We start from the raw sequence: 19,107 nt of genomic DNA, 5'->3' as shown, positions 1-19,107 counted from the left end.
CAACTAAGAAAAAATTATTTCACAGAGCTAAAAAAAATAACAAAATTCATCTGGAAGAACAAAAGGTCAAAAATATCAAGGGAATTAATGAAAAAATGCAAAGGAAGGTGGCCTAGCTGTAGCAGATCTAAAGCTATATTATAAATCAGCAACCATCAAAAGTGTTTGGTACTGGCTAAGAAACAGAGTGGTAGATCAGTGTAATAGGTTAGGCACACAAAACACAGCAGTAAATGAATATAGCAATCTCCTGTTTGATAAACCCAAAGACTTTAGCCCTCTGAACAGAAGAACTCACTATTTGACAAAAACTGCTGGGAAAACTGTATAATAGCATGGCAGAAACTAGGTATAGACCTTATACCATATACCAAAGTAAAGTCAAAATGGGTACATGATCTAGATTAGAAAAGGAAGGAATAGTTTATTTGTCAGATCTATGGGGAGGGGAAGACTTTATGACCATAGATGAAATGCAAATGTTATGAAATGCAAAATGGATCATTTTGATTGCATCAAATTAAAAAGGTTTTGCACAAACAAAACCAATGCAACAAAAATTAGAAGCAAAGCAGTAAGCTGGGAAACAACTTTTACATCCAGTATTTCTGATAAAGGCTTCATTTCAAAAATATATAGAGAACTAAATCAAATATATAAGAATACAAGATATTCCCCAATTAAGAAATGGTTAAAGGTTATGAACAGGTAGTTTTCAGATGAAGAAATTAAAGCTATATACAGCCATATGAAAAAATGTTCTCAATCACTATTGATTAGAGAAATGCAAATTAAAACTACACTGAGGTACTACCTCACACCTATCCAATTGGTTAATAACAAAAAAGGAAAATGATAAATGTTGGAGAAGGTGTGGGAAAATTGGAACACGAATCCAGTGTTGATGGAGTTGTGAACTGATCCAACCATTTCTGGAGAACAATTTGGAACCATGGCTAAAAGGTTATAAAACTGCGCATACCCTTGGACCCAGTTATACCATTACTAGGTCTGTATCCCAAAGAGATAAAAAAGGGGAAAAGGACCAACATGTACAAAAATATTTATAGCTGCTCTTTTTTATGGTGGCAAAGAATTGGAAATTGAGGGGATGCTCACCAATTGGGGAATGGTTAAACAAGTTGTGGTATATGAATATAATGGAATACGATTGTGCTGTAAGAAATGATGAGCAGGCAGATTTCAGAAAAACCTGGAAAGACTTAAGTGGACTGATGCTGAGTGAAGTGAGCAGAACCAAGAGAACATTGTACATAGTATCAACAACATTGTATGATGATCAACTGCAATAGACTTAGCTCTTCTCAGCAATACAATGACCCAAGGCAATGCCAAAAGACTCATGATGGAAAATGCTCTTCACATCCAGTAAAAGAACTACAGAATCTGAATGAAGATTGAAGCATACTATTTTACTTATGTTGTTTTTTTTAGTTTTTGTTGTTTCTTCTTTCTTGTGGTTTTTTCCTTTTGTTCTAATTCTCTCACAACAACTAATGTGGAAATAGAATTAACATGAATGTAATATATAACCTATATCAGATTGCTTGCTGAATTCAGGAGTGGGGAGGGAAGGGTGGGTGGGAGAAAAACTCAAAATCTTACAAAAATAAATTTTGAAAACTATCTTTATATGTAATTGGAAAACATTTTTAAAAATACAAAATATATAGGAAAAAAACATACTATGGAACAGAGGTGCCAAATACAGGGGATGCCCCCCACACAGCCCATAAAACTCACCAGTGCAGCTCAACCAGGTAAAATGTAATTGGGAAATGTTTAAAAAAATAAATAAAAACATAATATAACATGGATAATGTTATTTATGTTTTTTTAAGTCTGCTGGGTTCTGTTTCTATTTGAGTTTGACACCACTGCCATGGAGGGTAGAAGAAACTACCGTCCAATAGTTGCTGTTACCTGCAATGCCCTCCTACTCTCTTGTCCATTTATCCATCTTATTTTTTTCAGGTCCTATCTCCAGGCATACCCCATGAAAATTTCCTAGGGCTTTCTCATCCCACAGAGATCACTCTGCTCTTCATTGCTGGAGTACTTACTACTATCTATGCCTCTCATTCACAACTAGCACATACTGACATAATGTTTATATTATTATGTGTGTTTTATTTCCCAAATAAGAATAAAAAGCTCAGTTAGAGGAAGATGTTATCTCTAATTCGTTGTGTTCCCAGAAAAGCCTAGTTGTGTTGATAATGATATATTTTTCCCTTTCTGGATCTGTGACTTTATTGGTATAAAGAACTTGCTGTAAGTAAATTCACCCTATCAATCCAGTTTGGTAACTTAAAGAGCTGGTAAATATCAGAAACAAGACTTGAATTTCTGTTTCTATTCACACCCACTGTTTATAAATTAGTATTTGTAAATTGATACTACATATATGTGTACGTATATACATATATATATACAATACATATTATTTATATTTAATATTTTTGTTGTTCAGTCATGTCCAACTCTTCATGACCCCATTTGGAGTTTTCTTTTTGTTTTTGTTTTTTGGGGGGTTTTTGTGGGGCAATGAGGGTTAAGTGACTTGACCAGGGTCACACAGCTAGCAAGTGTCAAGTGGCTGAGGTTGGATTTGAACTCAGGTCCTCCTGAATCTAGGGCTGGTGCTTTATCCACTGCACCACATAGCTCCCATTTCCTTCTCCAGCTCATTTTATTGATGAGGAAACTGAGGGAAACAGGGTCATAGAGATGCTAAGTGTCTGCAGCCAAATTTGAACTCAGGGGGATGATTCTTCCTGACTCTAGGCTTGACATTCTATCTATTGCACCACCTACCTGATCTAATATATATTACATAGTTATAAAATAATATATTACTGTTTATATGTCTTGTGTATGTATATATTATTGTTTATAAATATATATATATACACACACATAGATATAAAACACATGTGACATGTGATATATACATATATAGTATACATCACTGGTTATATATTCTATTCTTTTGTGATATATAACATTATTTATACTACAAAATAATATATAATCATACACTATATGTGTATATATCATGTCATATATATTTCTGTATATACATTTATAAACAGTAATATATACACAATGTCCAAATACATATATAGAGAAACCATTATATAAATATTATATACATACACAGAGTAGTAATAGAGGATGGGAGGGATAGAATTTAGGTTACCAAATAAAAGAAGACTCTTAATAGCATCAAAATTAGGACTGGAAGAGTCCTAATCATCTAATCTAAGTCCCTAATTTTATAGGTTCAGAAACAGACACAGAGAGGTTAAGTGACTTGTCTGAAGTCTCAAAGGTAATAAACAGCAGAGCCAGTATTCATACTCTAGCCTTTATCTCCAACCCTGCTGTTTCAGTTGCTGAATTAGTTATTTCAACATACTATTGTGTATACTACAACAATGTTTGTTGAATTGTAACTTACAATAGATTTAGGATGAAGCAAAATGCAGAGACATTTTCTCATTTTTAAGGATTCAGAGTACAGAGGATGGCCCCAACAAATACCAGCAGTTGGTGTTTGACTTGACTAAATGGTCACCTTTTCTTCTTTTCTTCTTTCAGTGTGGGACATGAACACTGGGAGATGCCTAAAGACTTTCAAACATAAAGATCCTGTCATGACTGCAAAGATTAGCAGTACTCACATTGTGAGTGGCTGTGAGCAAGGCATGGTGAAAGTGTGGCATTTAGCATCATCCACACTGGTTAAGGTAATGTGTACCTATTTGGTCATGGGGACGGTCTGGGTGAGGTTAGAAGACCAAAGTAACCTAGCCTTTTTCCCTTATTTCCTTCTCACATTCATAAATTGGGAATATTTTTCCTTCTCTTTATAGAGGAGTCATTCTTACAGGGTACAAGGCCAAGCTGAATTAAACTTCCCATGAATAATTCTGTATAGACAAAGTTTATTTATTATAAATGTTTGGAGCAACTTTGCTGAAAAGTTATAAAAGGCATCCTGTAAGGACTGATGGTAAACTCACCCTATTTGGTTTGGTGAGGTCATAGAAGAAGGGAGGTTTATGGGATAATTGTATTTAAAATACAAGAACATCAGCCCTCCCTTTCCTTTTAAAGAAGGCAGAACTCCCTCTAAGGATGGAGGAAAAGTTGAATAATTACCCATTACTTGTAATATCCAGTGGCCTAATGAGGAGAGCAGGTGGGCAGTTTTTAACTTAAAAGAATGAAAATGTTGCAAAAAATAAAGTTGAACACTATAATGACCAAGCTTGGCCTTGGAAAAAAAGAAGAAAATACATCTCTCTTCCATCTTTAGAGATGTGGTGGTCCATGGGTGTCAAACAATACTTTCAGTCCAGGTGGATATTGGTTAATTTTACTAAGCTGCTTTCCCTGCCCCCATTTCATTGTCATTCTTTGTTATTCTCTAAATAGGGAAGTAGGGAGATATATTTGGAAATGAACGTGATAAAATAAATGATTATTCATTTTTTTAATCTTAAAAATATTTTTCTAGTTATATGTAAAGATAGTTTTCAACATTTGTTCTTATAAGATTTTGAGTAACAAATTTTTCTCCCTCTTTTCCCTCCCCCTTCCCCAAGACAGAAAGCAATCTGATATAGGTTATATGTGTACAATCACATTAAACATATTTCTTTATTAGTCATGTGAAAAAAGAATCAGAACAAAAGGGGAAAACCTCGAACAGAAAAAAAGTAGAAACAGTATGGTTCAATCTTCATTCAGACTCCACAGTTCTTTTTTCTGGAGGTGGAGAGCATTTTCCATCATGAATCCTTTGGAATTGTCTTGTATGATCATTCATTTTTAAAATGTAGTGAAAGCAAAGGTAATCTTAGTGGATGTTTATCGGCTCTTCAAGAGGAGGAACTGGTTTTTGCCTTTCTTTGTATTCACAGCACTTAGCACAGTGCCTGACATAGAGTAAGCCATTAATAAATACTTTCTGACTTCATTTGATTTCATTTCTGTGGACACCATTGCAAGATTTCAGTCTTTTGATCCTTAGCATCTTTTCTGACTCTTGTCCATGCTTTCCTACAAATCCTCCATGGAGGACTTAATCAATGTGTAAGAGGCTATCTTCTTGTTCTTTCAATATTTCAGAACTACCATTTGGGTTGCATTGAATTTTCTTTCCTTAATTTTCAAGAGTGAGGTTGGGGTAAAGGGAAGGGGGTAGAGGTTCTTGTGACCAGTACTTGGGTTTGTGAGACAACTGAGAGGTTTAATGGGTATTTAGTGGAGGTTGCCTTATTGTTCCACATGAATAGTGAACCTTTGATCCTAGTCTTGTCCTAGTCTAGTATATGTCCTTTTTTTTTAGTACCATGTTCTAATAAATTAAACGAGTATAATCTGTTGCAATCAGATTGGACTTTTCCCTATTGAACAGGCCCAGGATGGTAAAAAATGAAATGCCACCAAAAGTGTATTAGAAAGATCCATGGACTTGGAATCAGAAGACCTGGATCTAAGTTCTTTTTTTTTTTTTCAGTAATGAACTGTGAGACATTGGAAACTTTATTTCTCTGTAGTCTTATAGTAAAATGAGGTTGAGTTAAGCCAAGGGTTCTTAACCTGGAGTTCATAATTTTTTTTTAATTTAAAAAATAACTGAATTTCAATAGAATTTTTTTCTTTTGAGTTTCCATATATTTTACTTTATGCATTTGAAAACAGAATAATTCTGAGAAGGAAGGAGCTCTTAGGCCACAGGAGTCCATGACACACAAAAACGTTAAGAATTTCTAGAATAGCTGAAGAAGCCTAAAGAATTTTCTAACTATCCCTAATTCTTATATCCATATGATTGTGAACCATAGTGTAATGAAAAGAGTGCAGGACTGGGAGCTGAGAACTGTGTTCTAATCCTAGCTTCACCTCTAACTAACTGTGACCTTTGGCAAGTCATTTCCTTTTTCAGACCTGTTCAGTGTCATCTGTCACATACGAAATTGGAACAGATATTTGCTGAAGCTAGATATCTGACATTTTGGGATTCTGTGACATTGTCTGTTTCCTGGTAAAGTCCTATGCTCAAGAAATTGGTGTGAACTCAAAGAGTTGGTATAATTTGAAGATGGGTAGGCCCACAATTAGTGAAACAGCAAGAGTTCTCCTCTCTGATCACTTTGGCTCAATAAATGGGAAATAAGGGCTGATAAAAATGGGGCATATAGACAGCTGTCTTCCAGAGGTCATGAGCCCCAGTAAAATAGTAATTATTAATTATGTTATATCTATGTAGCATTTTACAGGTTATAAATTACCTTAATCAAACATGATTATCTCCATTTTCCAAATAAGAAAACTGAGACATTAAGAAAACCTTAACCAAGGTCACATAGCTGAAAGATAGTAGAAATGGGACTTCACCTCAGGTTTCCTTACTATTAGTTCTGTGCTTATGGTGATTATGATGATTTTCATGAAGGATTTATTTGTGACACATTTAGTAGAAGCTATGTGGTCATAGCCCTTTGTAGGCTTACAATATGGTCAGAGAAAACTAAAAAACATGACATGTTTCATTATAGACTCTCAATGGCCATGAAGGACCAGTTAAGTGCCTGTGTTTTGATGAGTGGCACCTCCTGACAGGAAGCAACGATGGTTTTGTTATGGGCTGGAGCATGGTGGGGAAATATGAGCGATGCCTCGTGGCATTCAAACATCCAAGGTAGGTGGCAACCTTTAGTTCAGACTGTGTGAAGGAAGCCACAACATGAATGAAAGGCCTTTTCCCAGAGTTGTTAAGCTCTAGGACAGTTCAGCCTTGTGTCTACTAAATGTTCACTCTATCTGGGCTGAACACTAAAGAGTATTCTGAAGGTTTTAGTGGACTGTAGGCTCAATATGTGATACAACCATGATATGTAAGCTGTAAAAACTAATATGATCTTGGGCTACGTTAAAAGAGTCATCGTGTCCAGGACTAGGGAGGTGATATTCCTATTGTATTCTGCCATATGAAATATGGTATATTACATACCATATGAAGATTGGTTGAAAGTAATGGAAATGGGGCAGCTAGGTGGCGCAGTGGATAGAGCACCAGCCCTGGAGTCAGGAGGATCTGAGTTCAAATGCGGCCTCAGACACTTAACAATTACTAGCTGTGTGACCCTAGACAAGTCACTTAACCCCAATTGCCTCACCAAAAAAAAAAGAAAAGAAAAGAAAAGAAAAGAAAGTAATGGAAATGTTTAGCTTAAGGGAAGAGAAGAAGTGGCACTGGGGAGGGAGAGGGACATTAAAATGACATTAAAATGAGAGTTGTTGTGCTTGGTCCCCAATAGGTTTAAAACTAAGAGCAGTGAATGACAATTGGAGAAAATGAGACTTAGACTTTGTGCAAAAAGAAATCCATCCCCTCCCCCAGTTAGAACCACCCCAAAGTGAAATGAACTGGTTTGTGAAGCAGTGGGCTCCCCCTTACTAGAGACATTCACTTGAAAACTCAATGACTACTTCTTGGGGATGGTGTAGTAGATATTCTTACACTACAGGTGCCAGGCCAAAGAACTAAGGTAAAGAAGGATCAGGACAGGACACTGTGTGGGTGTGTATGTGGGAAGAGCAAAGTATCCAGCTAGGGTCAGTTCTGACTACACAAAAGTCATTTGGGGCAGATTGGTAAAATCTGAATTGTCTCATATGGAAGGAGTGTGAGAAACTTTGAGATCTATCCCACAATGAAACCACAAAGGGGAAGGAGTCAAGGAGATCAATAGGGAAAATGGGGGAGGAAGAGTGAAATTACCAAAGATTTGGGGCAGCTAGATGGCACAGTGGATAGAGCACTGGCCCTGGAGTCAGGAGTACCTGAGTTCAAATCCAGCCTCAGACACTTAACACTTACTAGCTGTGTGACCCTGGGCAAGTCACTTAACCCCAATTGCCTCACCCCCCAAAAAATAATAATAGATGAGAACTGCCCAGAATGTCTAAACTTAGAAAATGAAATTACATTTGGAAGAATTAATAGATCACCTTTAGAAAGAACAAACACAACCACCACTGAAAGCTGCAAATTACAAGTCACACAGTAGTTAAACTTACAATTTAATGCAGAAAAAACAAATTCTGTAAGCCACCAGGAGAAAGATTTTCAAATACAAAAGACAGGATATTTAGATAACACAAGACTATTCTTTACCCACTAGAAAACATAGGGGAAAATGGAATAATGTGTTCAAAGAGTAATGGGGCTCAGGACACTGCCTAGGGTGACCTACCCTTAATATATATATATATATATATATATAAATTTATTAATTTTGTTTTTTATCAATTACATGTAAAGATATTTTTGAGTTCCAAATTTTTCTTCCACTCCCTTCCCTCCTGTAGCCAGTAAGCAATTTGATATAGGTTATACATTACAGTCACGTTAAACATATTTGCACATTAATAAGAACAAGAAGAAAAAAATTCAAGAAAAAATAAACAGCAATAATAACAAAAAAGCAACAACAAAAGTGAAAGTATGCTTCAGTCTGCATTCAGTTCTTTTTCTGAATGTGGAGACCATTTTCCACCATAAATCTTTTGTTATTGTATTGGATCATTGCATTGCTGAGAAGAACCAAGTCCATCACAGTTGATCATTACAAAATGTTGTTGATACTTTGTACAATGTTCTATTGGTTCTGCTCATTTCACTCAGCATCAATTCATCTAAGTCTTTCCAGGTTTTTCTGAAATCCATCTGCTTATCATTTCTTATAGCGCAATTGTGTTTCATTACATTCATATACCACAAGTGTTCATATACTGAACAAGTGTTCAGTCACTCCCCAATTGATGTTCTAATCATACATGAAAAAGATGGATATTCAATAATAAAGAAGAGTTTGAAACACTTGTAGAAAGAAAACTAGAATGAAAGAGATTATTTGCTTCTCAAATGTCCTAAAAAGCAAAAATGTAGGAGTGAATAAATGCAACAGCCAATGAGAGCAAGAACAACAGAGCTTAAAAAGAGACCACTAAGAGACTTCTTTCTAAATGTACAAAAGGAGACAGAAGTGAAGGTGGAAATCTGATAGAAACAACAATGAAAGGGTGGATAGTGGGCATTATGGACAGAACCTGGTGACACCCTGCCTACAGGTAAATTAATATTTTTCTGTAGGACTACATTATAATATGGGATGGAACATAAAGTAGGGTAGAGGAGCAGGGAGACAGAGAGGACAGTGTGATAAGCCAGGGTCAAAACAAGGAATAGCAATGAAGGGAAGGTGACTTGTATGGTCAGAAAAAGAATAACATCTGGGAGAGTGGGTGAGAAGGGAGAAAGATTGAAGCAGGGGAGGAAGGAGGTCTTTGATGGTGGGTAGGGGTTCCTCTGATGAATGCTTCTATGAATGAAGAGGTTTATACAGGGAGATGAAGACCTTACACTAAGTGAGGATTTGGGACTTGAAAAGTGTACTTTGGGAGGGTGAGGAGTTGGAACCTCTGGGGATAACTGGTACCTGAGGGAGTGGGAGAGTGTGAACCCATGGAGAAGATTTTGAGCAAATGTTGGGGGAAAGTTAAGTAGGGTAGGGTATAGATCAGTGATGGGCTACAAAATCAGGGACAAGATGGGGGAGGGTCAGTGTCCTTGCTAACATCTTCAATAACTGAAATTGTTCTGGAAGTCAGGCACAAAGGAAAAGGGTAATCCATGGGGCGACTCCTACTAGGCAGTGGCAAAAAACACTTAAAGGCAAAAGTTTGGAATAGATACCTTAGAAGCATTGATAACATGAAGGACACAGAGAAAAGAGAGAGACCAAATAATTATAGGAGTCAAGAATCAGAAAGTGAAGGTCTGGAGAAAATAGAAATAGAAGAGGGATAATGAAGAAAATGAGAAAAAAACCTTTTTTTGGAAAGTGTTTTTTTTTTTAAAGAAACTTAGAAAACTAATGAATAGGACTAAATGAAAGGAAGGAGAGGAAAGGGGAATCTACTTGACTGAGGTGGGAGGGAAGAAGAAGGAGAAAGAATTATATAGCCAGATAAAGGCAGGAAAGAAAAAGGAACTAATAAAAGCCCAAATGGAAAGGTGTAAAAAAATTAAAAGTAGGGATCAGGGGTGATGGGAAAAGAGTCAGTGGAAACAGGACTATCTTTTTAAAAAAAGGTTAAAGCAAGTAACTGAAAGAATATAATACTGTGTTTATAAGAAGAGAGGGGAAAATCAATATTAGAAATAGAGTACACTTAATCTTAACACATAATTTAAAATATAAATGAATTTAATAATGCAATAAAATAAAAGAGTGACAGATTGGATAAGAAAACAATAAAAAATAAGTAATAAAAAAGTATCTGTTGCTTACAACATTTAAAAACCAGACATACATGAAATAAAACCAAGTGGATGGAGAAAATTTTTTTACTATGCATTAAGTGAATCAGAAAAGGCAGGAGTTGCCATGGTGCTACCTGACAAAGTAGAAAAAATATGCAAAATATAAATACTGAATATGATTGTATAAATATTATATAATTACATATTATATATTATATAAGTATATTTTGTATATTATAGAATTATATAAATATATAGAATATTATTTATATATTATAAAAAGGGATACAGAAATTATATTTTGCTGAGAAAAAACATCGACAATACACCAATATCATTATTAAACTTATACATCCAAATACCTTGGCTTCCAAATTCATAATGGAAATATTATCAGAGCTTCAAGAACATACAAACAGTAGTACACTAGTGATAGGACACTTTAATATCCTTCTATAAGTTTTGGATAAATGTAACAGAAAGATAAACAAAAGGGAAAATATAGAACTAAACAAATTGCTGGAGAAAGTTGAGTTGGAAAACATGGCATCTTCTAAATGAGAAAGCAAAGTAATATACAGTATATATGTATGTGTGTGTATATACACACACAATATATATACTATATGGATTTTTGTTGTTGTTGTTGTTGATTTCTTGGGTTTTGTAATGGTCCAGAAACTATGTCTCTTGAACTTTTTTTTTTTTTTTTTGTGAGGCAATTGGGGTTAAGTGACTTGCCCAGGGTCACACAGCTAGTAGTGTCAAGTGCCCGAGGCCGGATTTGAACTCAGGTACTCCTGACTCCAGGGCCAGTGCTCTATCCACTGCACCACCTAGCTGCCCCTATATGGATTTTTTTTAATGGACCATGTAGGACACAGAGATATTGCAAACAAGTGTCAAAAGGCAAAGATACTTAATACATCCTTTACAGAACATAATTCAATAAGAATAAAATTGGTTCAGGGACTTCAAAGGAAAATACAGACTCAAATGGAAACTTTATAATGAAATCCTAAATAATGAGTGGGTCAAAGAACAAAATATAAAAACAATAACTATATAAAAGAAAGTGATAATGGTGAAAAAAACAACCCCAAATTTCTAGTATGCAGCTAACACTGTCTTCAGAGGAAAAATCATATCCTTAAAAACATACATTAACAAAATAGAGTTTTAATGAACTAAATATGCATTTTTAAAAATAAGAAAATTAACAAATAAACTTAAAATAAGCACAAAAGAGAAGAATTTTAAAATTAGAGGGGAAGTAAACGAGAAATAAAAAATACCCTATAGAAGTAATTTTAAAAAATAAACAACTAAAAGCTTGTCCTCCTAATGATGAAAAGAAGTAGGGATAAAGGGGAATAGCACTTTTAGACTCCAAAATATAAAGTATCTGTCATCAAAACCATCTAGTGTTGGTTAAAGAATAAAGAAATAGATCAGTGGAATGGACTAGACAAGGGAGATTCAGAAACAACAGAATTCAATAGCAAATTAGAAAACACAAATTACCTAAGGAAAAACTCTATTTGATACAAATTCCTGGGGAAAATGGAAAGCAGTCTGGCAAAACTAAGGCTTAGGCCATATGCCACATTCCACAATACATTCTAAATGACCTTACTAGTAAAGATCACAGTTTAAAAAAATTAGAAAAGAAACAGATCATATACCTCTCACTGTTACTGGTAGGATATGTATTCTTAAGACACAGAGGCAATTATAGTTAATTTTGAAGACTTGAAACTGAAATGTTTCTGCACAGATAACATTACTGTATATAAAATAAGAAGGGGAGGGGTCAAGTGGGGAAAAAAAAACACTTTGTATAAAATTTCCCTTATAAGACTTTGGTATCCCCAGATATCAACAATTAATTTGCATGAACATCTGCGTACATATATGTACATGTATTTATGCATACACATGTGCATGCATGCATGTATAATAGCCATTCCTCAATAGATAATGGTCAAAGGATATAAAGAGTTCTCAAAAAAAGAACTGCAAAGTATTCACACCACATGAAAAAATACTTCAAATCACTAATAATAAGAGAAATGCAAATCAAAACAACTCTGACGTTTTACCTCATAACCTGCAAATTGGCAAAAATGACAGAAAAAGGGAAGAATCAGTGTTGGAGGGTTTTTAGAAAGAAAACACACTAAAACACTGTTGGCAAAGCTGTGAAATGAGACAACCATTTTGGAAAGCAATTTTGAATTATACAAATAAAGTAACTAAAATGTCCATAACCTTTGAACCAGAAACTTAAGTGTAGGGCTTATACCCAATGGAAGCCATCAATAAAGAAGGAAATCCCCATATATTCTAAAATATTTGTAGTTGCACTTTTTGTGATAGCAAAGAATTGTAAACAAAGTCTATCAGTTATGAAATGGATAAGCAAATGTGGTACATGAATATAATGGAATATTATGATGCTATAAGAAATTATGTGTATATGTGATGAATACAAAGAGGCATGGAAAAATTCTATGTGAACTGATACAGAGTGAAGTAAGTAGAGCCAAGAAAATAATATACACAATAACTACAATGATATAAATGGAAAGAACAATTTAATTCCAAAACAAAAATCAAAGTAAATTTAACAAAATTATAAAGATCAAGTATAACTCAAATGGATACATATGAAAAGACACCCTCAATCTATCCCTTCATAAATGTGGGAGGTCTCCAGGTGTTACATATAGCACATATATTCAGATTTGTCAATGTTTCTATCAGTTGTGCTTCCTTTTTTATTCCTCTCTAAATAAAAGTCTTTTGCCATATGGGATAGCTCTCTGGAAACAAGAGGGGAGAGGGAGAGATACTTAGGATAACTATGGCTATGTAAGAAATAGATAATATCAATAAAACTAATTTTTAAAAAGCCTAACAGAGGAGACAAAAATCAGAATACAACAGAGGTTTTTGAGCATTTCTTTTAAAGTCAGTGTCATTGCATTCTGCAAAAAATCTTTGCTCTGGCCCATAATGAACCTCTGATCTAAGTATCCTTATTTCTCAGAATGGTGACATGTTCCTTTTTCAATACTCCAGGTTTTGATAACTACACCAAACCAGAAGCTCTCAGATTTGCTATCTGTATTATATGGACATCCAATTGAGAAGGTCTCCCCATGTTTTCTTTGCTTGTCTGATACAGTCATTTTCATATCATTATCATCATCACTACCACCACCACCATCATCATCAAAGCCCAATTCATTATCCATTGTCATTATAATAGGAGCATATAGACAACATCAAGATAAGGCAATGCTAATCAGAGTGATATACAGTAGTGATCCTGTGCATTGAAATCATGGTAGTTGTAAAGTCCTGGCAGGAACCCTGCATTGTTGGTAAGTTAGTATTGCAAATACCACTGAATGGATTAGCCGATGTTCCCGCCCCCCCATTTAATAAAAATACTATGAATGCAAGAAATAAATGGGGCAGCATAGAGTTGTATTCTTGTCCTAATATAAATGACATTGATCAGTTTGACATTGAGTACAGTGGAGTGAATGGCAGTCCTTTGTTTTATTGTACCACAAGAAGGCAAAATATTTAGGAGTACATCAGAAATGCCAATATTTCAACTGCTGGAATTCTTCAGTACAAATGGCACTGAACCCTAAAGTAGGCAAACCATGAGTATGAATTAAATCTACTGAAGACATGAATATTTTCATTATGCACCAGTACTACATAAAAAAATTTGATTCTTAAACCTACATAAGATGAAAGTGAAGAATTACTAAAATAAAAAGAGGGAAAGTGGAAACAACAGGTGTTACCATTTATAGGTATAGATAGATAGAGATACAGATATAGATATGGCATGTGTGTTTATGTGTGTGTTACATGTATAGTCTCAGCTCCAAGTCAATTATCAGTGTATTGTTGTAGGAATTATAAAAATAGTTTGATTCTTAAGCTTAGATGAAATTGAGGTGCTACTATAATTTAAAAAGGGAAAAGTTGAAGATCCAAAATCATCGAAAATCCTCACATAATGCACATTTCAGAAATTATATATAAAAAGAAAACAAATGATAAAAAACTGGTATACTTAGACTAGAATTTCAAAAAGCTCTTTCAAAAAGTCCCTTAACCTCAATTGCCTCACCAAAAAAAAAAAAAAGTCCACATGGAAAACTATTTTCCATTAAAATATGCCAACAACACAATAATTCTAAGAATAATTTATATGAAATATGACATTTTAAGGGAGGCAGTTTAGTCTTAGTTAAATCCACTAAAATCCCTCCTACACAGATCTTAAGTTTGGCTTTCAAATTAAAGAAGTTGTTGAATCAGATATCTTATTAATCACTTGTACACAGATGACATCAAGCCATGTCTTCATGGAAAAAAGACATCAAAACAGCTTTCATCTTTGTGTGTGTGTGTGGGGGGGGGGGCTATGGGGGTTAAGTGACTTGCCCAGGGTCACACAGCTAGTAAGTGTAAAGTGTCTGAGGCCGGATTTGAACTCAGGTACTCCTGAATCCAGGGCAGGTACTTTATTCACTGTGCCACCTAGCTGCCCCCAAAACAGCTTTCATCTTAAGGACTCTTGCTCCTGTGAAATAAAAATGTTATTTCAATATAAGTATAAGTTCTTTGATGCTGTTTTTCAGTAATTTCAGTCATGTCAAACTTTTGATGACCCCGTTGGGTTTCTTGGCATAGATAGTAGAGGGGTTTGTCATTTCCTTCTCCAGTTCACTCTACAGACAAGAAAACTGAAGCAAATTGGGTTAAATGACTTGCCCAGAGTCACATAGCTAGTGTCTAAGGCCAGATTTGAATTCAGGAAGACAAGTCTTCCTGACTCCAGGCCTAGCACTCTGTCCACTATGCCACCTACCTGCCCTTAACACACATTAGGAGCTTAATGAATGTTTATTAATTGATTTCGTGATTTGGGAGATGATGAAATTGAGATCCAAAGGGATAGAATGATTTGTCCAAGGTCTCAGCCAGTAAGTGTAAGAAGCAGGATGGGATACAGACTCAGGTATCCTGATTCCAAGCCCAATGTTGGACAAGTTGTAAGATGACTTGCTTTTAACCTTAAGGAATCTTCAGAAGCAAAGCAGCTATTTCTCTGTATGGTTCCTCTGCTGTAGTCTTCCTTTTCGTGATCCATTGGGTTTATTCAGCTAATGTCCTCCTGCCCTCTAGGCTTCAAGTTCTTTCTTTAAACCTCTTTGACCTTGGAGATAAAGTTAATTTGCTAATCTCTCCACATACTCCCTTTAGCCACTTCCCAACTAATAGGGGTTGTAGGGAGGAAAGAAGACAGTCCATAACATTGCTATATATAGCCCCTGTCTGAGTTGGGACACTAGGTGCCTAATTTCTTGAAGGAATATTTGGCACCAGCAAACCTTGATTTCTTCTATTGACAAATTAATTAACCTGGAACATACCTAGGCGCTGTGCCTTTATTGTAAGAGGTAAGAGGGTAGGAAAGGGGAAAAAAAGGAAAATTAATTTCTTTACACTCCTCATTTTAAAATATTTTATATATAGCTGTCTGCCCAGAGAATGGACTATTCTCATTGTTTTATTTATTTTTAGGGAGGTGCTCTGTGTGGCCTTCCTCTATCTCCGGGTAATCAGTGGCTGTGCTGATGGAAAGATCCGCATATATAACTTCTTGAATGGGACCTGTCTGAAGGTGATGAAAGCCAATAGCAGAAGTGACCCAGTGCTGTCCTTCTTTATTGAGGGCAACAGGTGGGTGGTAGGTGTGGAGGACAGAGCCATGAGCAATTCTATTTTGGATGATTCTACACATCTCTTTTCAGATTTCTCATAGCACTTTGTCTGGACCTCTCTTTTGCACTCATTATATTCTGCTATGTATTATAGTTATTTTACTTACATGTTTTATCCCCCATTAGGTTGTAAGCTCCATGAGGGCAGGGAATATGTCGTTTCATCTTTGTATTCCCTTAGAGTCTAGCATAATACTTTGGATATATTAAATGCCTAATAAATTTGTTAAATATTGTTGAATTCTGGGAAACTTTCCCTCAATTTGCTAATAAGGGCATTGATGTAAGTAATACTACAGTGGTAGAATCAATGAAACTTGGCAATTAATTGGATATAGGGAGTAAAGAAGAGGGAATAATTAAAGAGATCTCTGGGGGATCAAACATAGATATTTGGGGCAATGGTATTAATTTTTAAAAAGAGAACTTGGGAAGGAAAGGTGTTTGGATGGGGTGATAAGGTGATCAATTTAAGTCTGGGGTTCTGACTCTATATTCAATTGGAGAAATCCAACAGGTAATTCTAGCAGTGGGACTAAATTTTGGGGGAGATAACTAGAGCTCTATGCATAGATTTGGGGTTAATGTGTATAGAGGTAATCACCTGAGGGAATTAGATAAACTCACCAAAAGACAGAACATAGGGAGAGGAGAAAATGATCCAGGACAGACTCGTTGGAGTTATACACATTTAGAGGGTAAACTGGAAGATAGATTGGGATTAGAATTGTTCTGTTTGGGCCTAGAAAGTAGAACTGGGAGTAATGGGTAGAATTTGGGAAGAGATACATTCAGGTCTGAAGTAGGGAAAAAATTTTCTAACAATCATATCTAATCATAAGTGGAGTGGGTAGCCTTGTGAAAAATAGTGGGCTTCCATTCATTTGAGGTCTCCAAGCAAGGCTGGATGGCCATTTTTCTGGTATACTGAAATACAGAGTTTTTTCAGTATGGATTGGAATAGATGTACCATGAGGTCCTTTCTAAAAGTAAAATTCCGTGATTCTCACTAAAAGTATGAGTATATATACCATCTGATTACTAATATTATAAGAGAATGGATTTGGGGGCCAGATGGGCTTTGCAAAAGTCTTAGAAACCATTTGGGAGTCAAAATCATCGCTTTGTTACTAAGATTTTCTGTGATTAGAGGAAAATCACTTAAGTTTTTTTGGTGTTGGAGTTCCCTGATCATAAAACAGGGTACCATTATCCTTCACAATGTAGTTTTGCTACCAAGAAGTCATCTTTCACACACTTATTTACCTGGTAGCCCTAACTGTCCATAATCTCACACTGCTAATAAAAAGAAAATTGTGAGAAGGAATATGCATGTGGGGGTGTTGCAATGAGTAGGAATGCTAAGAGAGAATTGAGTCAATAAGTGTACAAAAATACTTAGGATCATTGAGTGCATTATTCATTACAATGTGTTTATTATATTCTGAACACAATATTAAGAACAAGTGTGTTATCTTAATAGAGCAAAGTGGAATCAAGTTCTTGATTCTGATTTTTCTATATAATTTGTGAAAAATAACTTAATTTCCCTCAATTGTGAAGTGAAACTTTAGGTAATACTCTTTCCCCTTCTTAAAAGTAGGGCAGTAAGTCCTTAATGAAAGTAAAATTTAAAAAATAACAATAACAATGTTGGCAAATGAAAAATATTATAAAATTATAACAAATTTGCTTAACCTTTATCATTTATGAAAAAGAAAGCTGTGTGGTACAGTGGAAAGAATGGTGGATTTGGAATCAGAGATTCTTGGTTTTATATCCAGTCTCATTATTTTCTATCTGTGTAACTTAGGGCAAGACACCTAACTTCTCTGGGCCTAATTTTCCTCCAAAATGAGTAGATCATATTGGATGGCCTTTAAGGTTCCATCCAGCTTTAAATCTATGATGCTAAAAGATGATTTGATTTTAATTGATTAAACATTACTTTCCAAGAGGAACTTTACATTATTGATATAAATCACAAATGGTCCCCAGGGCTCCTTTCCAGTTTTTCCTGGGGGGTAGGGGGTGGGAGGGGAGGAGAGAATTATTTTTGTGCACAGATCCAATAGAAAATGTAATTGAAATCTTCTAGATATTGTGAGCAACTGACATCAGTTGGTGGTACACTGCTTCAACAACCTTTTAAAATAAAGTTCTAGAAACTTTCCCTCTACACTAGAGTATAAAGCAAAGGGGACATTAGTGAGGTAATGCCTTGCAAAAAGATACTCCTCTTTTGCTAAAAAATGCAGAATGCTTTTCCTTGACAAGATAGAGTGAAAAAGTAGGAGAAAAATAGATCTGCCTTTTTTTTGCCAAGCTCAGAAATTTTCAGTCCCATTACACGTTAATCTTGATTCAGTAATGTTAACAAATACTTTAATTCACAAACGTGTATCAGTAATGCTGTACTCAGTCTGAGGCTGCAAGGATACATTTCTATGTCTCCTTCCCTTAGTATTCAGCACTTTCTAATCTGTAGTACTAGTTCCTATCTCAAACATCTAACAGTCATCTGAAGACTTGAGGCATTTAAAAATATTGTCAACTAATAAGCTAAAAACTCAAAACAAAACCTTAACTAGGATATTTAGTGTTGAGATGGAAAAATGAACAACTCCAATGTACAACATGTACCTATTTTTGATGGAAGACAAAAGCCACGCGTGTTCATTTTTGAGAAAGGAATAATAAGGCTGTATTTTTCAATCAGAGGACTTGGATTAAGAGACTGTCTCTCTTAAGTTACCTTCACTACTAGTTTCTTCATCTGTAAAATGGGAGGATTAGACTAGACATCTAAAGTCCTTCATTTCAAATTATAGTTGTGAATTATTCCAAGTGTCCATACCCACTGAATAGCTTCACTTGCTGCATCTGCCAAATGAATGCTTTGGGAATTTTCATTCATGTTTT

General features: G+C 35.2%; 2 protein-coding genes across 2 annotated transcripts in view; both read left to right on the top strand.

The window, feature by feature from the left end:
• Window positions 1-19,107, top strand: part of LOC122752702 (zinc finger protein 850-like) — a 1,092,329-nt gene that overhangs the window by 448,315 nt on the left and 624,907 nt on the right.
• Window positions 1-19,107, top strand: part of CDRT1 (CMT1A duplicated region transcript 1) — a 101,151-nt gene that overhangs the window by 68,148 nt on the left and 13,896 nt on the right. The window contains exons 9-11 of the mRNA XM_043999584.1: window positions 3,625-3,773; window positions 6,594-6,736; window positions 15,986-16,144. Coding sequence (XP_043855519.1) covers window positions 3,625-3,773; window positions 6,594-6,736; window positions 15,986-16,144 — 451 coding nt within the window. The remainder of the gene's footprint in view (window positions 1-3,624; window positions 3,774-6,593; window positions 6,737-15,985; window positions 16,145-19,107) is intronic.

The sequence above is a fragment of the Dromiciops gliroides genome, chromosome 4 (assembly GCF_019393635.1).
Source record: "Dromiciops gliroides isolate mDroGli1 chromosome 4, mDroGli1.pri, whole genome shotgun sequence".
In the NCBI taxonomy this organism is placed as follows: Eukaryota; Metazoa; Chordata; class Mammalia; order Microbiotheria; family Microbiotheriidae; genus Dromiciops; species Dromiciops gliroides.
The sequence above is the reverse complement of the archived record's forward strand: the minus strand, read 5'-3'. Positions and strand labels throughout refer to the sequence as shown.